The sequence below is a fragment of the Coloeus monedula genome, assembly GCF_965178545.1.
Source record: "Coloeus monedula genome assembly, chromosome: 3".
Lineage (NCBI taxonomy): Eukaryota > Metazoa > Chordata > Aves > Passeriformes > Corvidae > Coloeus > Coloeus monedula.
The window spans coordinates 5,650,705-5,653,428 of NC_138783.1; the positions used below are offsets into that span (position 1 = coordinate 5,650,705).

General features: G+C 46.1%; 1 protein-coding gene across 1 annotated transcript; it reads left to right on the forward strand.

Annotated features, from left to right (window-relative positions):
• Positions 1-1,246: 1,246 nt before the first annotated feature.
• On the forward strand, positions 1,247-2,446 carry GJA8 (gap junction protein alpha 8; the record flags this gene model as incomplete). The annotated part of the gene is made up of 1 exon (XM_082278964.1): positions 1,247-2,446. One exon carries the CDS (start codon positions 1,247-1,249, stop codon positions 2,444-2,446), a length of 1,200 nt encoding a protein of 399 aa, XP_082135090.1.
• Positions 2,447-2,724: the final 278 nt, after the last annotated feature.

Consider the following 2,724-nt stretch of genomic DNA (forward strand, 5'->3'; position numbering starts at 1 on the left):
GCATTTTGGGAACTATAGATGGAGGTAGTATCTAAGAGATGAACTTCTAGATCCCCGTGAACAGCTATTTTATGAATAATGTTCCCTGTTTCACTTGTCATGCTCTACAAGTCAGTCTTTCTGGGCCACTGAAATATTCTGCATTCCTCAGAGACTTCAGACTGCTGTGATGTGTTAAATCAACCCATACAAAACAACTTTCATCTCTATTTCCCTCATTCATAGATCTTCCCTTGCCAGAAATTATATAGTGGGAAGTTCAGGATATGCACAATGAAGCTCTGACCTATGAATAATTTCTTGTTATGCAGAAGTAATGACAGATGTAATATTTGACTTGCATTACTTAAAAACGGACGACTTTCTGAGCTTTCCAATAGTGTATCTGCGGCTGGCTTCCAGCTCTGTGTTAGACTGAGATAGTGGCACTGACATTTTAGAGACAGCAAATAGTATTTCAGGTCCCAGTTAGAGACCTTGGTGTTTTCCCCAGGTTGGTTGCACTGTCAGTGTGGCAACTGACTTCAGAAGGTGATGCAAAGAACAGCCCCAATAGCACCAAATAATTATACTGCATGTAACATATTCTATATAGCAAAACTAACCTATATAGTAGTTACTAAGCTTATACAGCATTACTAACATAGCAGTGGTGTTGCAATTGCTGTTCTTACCTAACAGAGTGATTGCTAAAGTAGAATTGACAGTTGCAACCTAGAGAGAATTCAGGTTTGTTTAGATGCAGGATGGGCGCAGATTTGAGATCTGTTTGACCTGTGAGGGGTTCTGCTGCAGAAGAGCTTGTGTGCTTGAAAGCTTCACCCTCTCTCCTAACCACTGCAGCTGCCTGCTGATCAATCTGTTCCACTGTATTGCTGCTGAGTGTTTGTACGTGTACAAAATCTAAGCAGACTCACAGAACTGAGCCTACAAGGCACCACAGAAGACTCTCACCTGCAAAAGGAGATAAATATATTCCCTGGCTGAAAAGTAATTGCCCATTTAGAGCCATAGAAGAAAGAATTTAGCAGGCAGCTTGCTCTGGCTTCCCAGCCCTTCTCCTGCTAATAAATCATTGTGAACAGGCAAATCAGCAAGCAAGCAATCGTCTTTCTGTTCTCAAAGCGTATTAGGGAAATACTGATTGAAAGCAACAAAAGACATCAGCGGGAAAACCTCAAATCCTTAAAATTTAGCATAATTTGTGGTCTTTCTCTTTGTTTTTTCTTCCCTTAGACAGTAAGAAATGGGTGACTGGAGTTTCTTGGGGAACATTTTAGAGCAGGTGAACGAGCAATCCACTGTCATCGGGAGAGTTTGGCTCACAGTGCTCTTCATTTTCCGCATCCTGATCCTGGGCACGGCTGCCGAGCTAGTGTGGGGAGACGAGCAGTCAGACTTTGTGTGCAACACCCAGCAACCTGGTTGTGAGAACGTCTGCTATGATGAGGCCTTCCCCATCTCCCACATCCGGCTCTGGGTCCTGCAGATCATTTTCGTATCCACGCCCTCGCTAATGTACTTCGGGCATGCTGTGCACCACGTCCGCATGGAGGAGAAGAGGAAAGAGAGGGAGGAAGCTGAGAGGCGCCAGCAAGCTGAGGTTGATGAAGAGAAGCTGCCCCTGGCTCCAAATCAAAACAAAGGCAACAACCCTGATGGAACCAAGAAGTTTCGCCTGGAAGGTACTCTCCTGAGAACGTACATCTTCCACATCATTTTCAAAACCCTCTTTGAGGTGGGATTCATAGTAGGTCAGTACTTCCTGTATGGCTTCCGAATTCTCCCTCTTTACCGCTGTGGGCGGTGGCCCTGTCCCAATCTTGTGGACTGTTTTGTCTCCAGGCCCACAGAGAAGACCATCTTCATTATGTTCATGCTGGTGGTGGCTTCTGTATCCCTCTTCCTCAACCTGGTGGAGATCAGTCATTTGATCTTGAAAAGAATCCGGAGGGCTCTGAGAAGACCGGCAGAGGAGCAGCTTGGAGAGGTCCCAGAGAAGCCCCTCCATGCCATCACAGTCCCCTCCATCCCGAAGGCCAAAGGCTACAAGCTGCTGGAAGAAGAGAAGCCGGTGTCCCATTATTTCCCTCTCACGGAAGTAGGGGTTGAGCCCAGCCCCCTTCCATCAGCCTACAATGAGTTTGAGGAGAAGATTGGGATGGGACCATTGGAAGATCTCTCCAGGGCATTCGATGAGAGGTTACCATCGTATGCACAAGCAAAGGAACCAGAAGAGGAGAAGGTACGAGCAGAGGAGGAGGAACAAGAGGAGGAGAAGCCAGGGCCTCAGGAAGAACCAGGGGTGAAGAAAGCAGAAGAGGAGATGGGGAGAGATGAAGTGGAAGGGCCTTCAGCACCTGCTGAACTTGCCACTGATATGAGACCCCTGAGCAGGCTAAGCAAAGCCAGCAGCCGGGCCAGGTCAGATGATTTGACTGTATGAAGGTGCAGGATGGGGGAGCACATGAAAAGGAAAAGGTTGAAGAGAAAAGGAGAGATAGAGAAAGAATCAAAACATGTTTTTAAGCAAAGTGCTAAACTGGCCACTTGGATATTATTTCCTTTTATGATTCTCAACTGGAAAGGTACTACCATGGTAACTGTGCCTTATTTGCCCCATATGTCCCTCTATTTCCCTGTTTCCACATGCCAGCTCACTCCTTACAGTAATATCTACACTGTACACATAACTGATGTATTTTAAAACCTAGCATGGCAGTA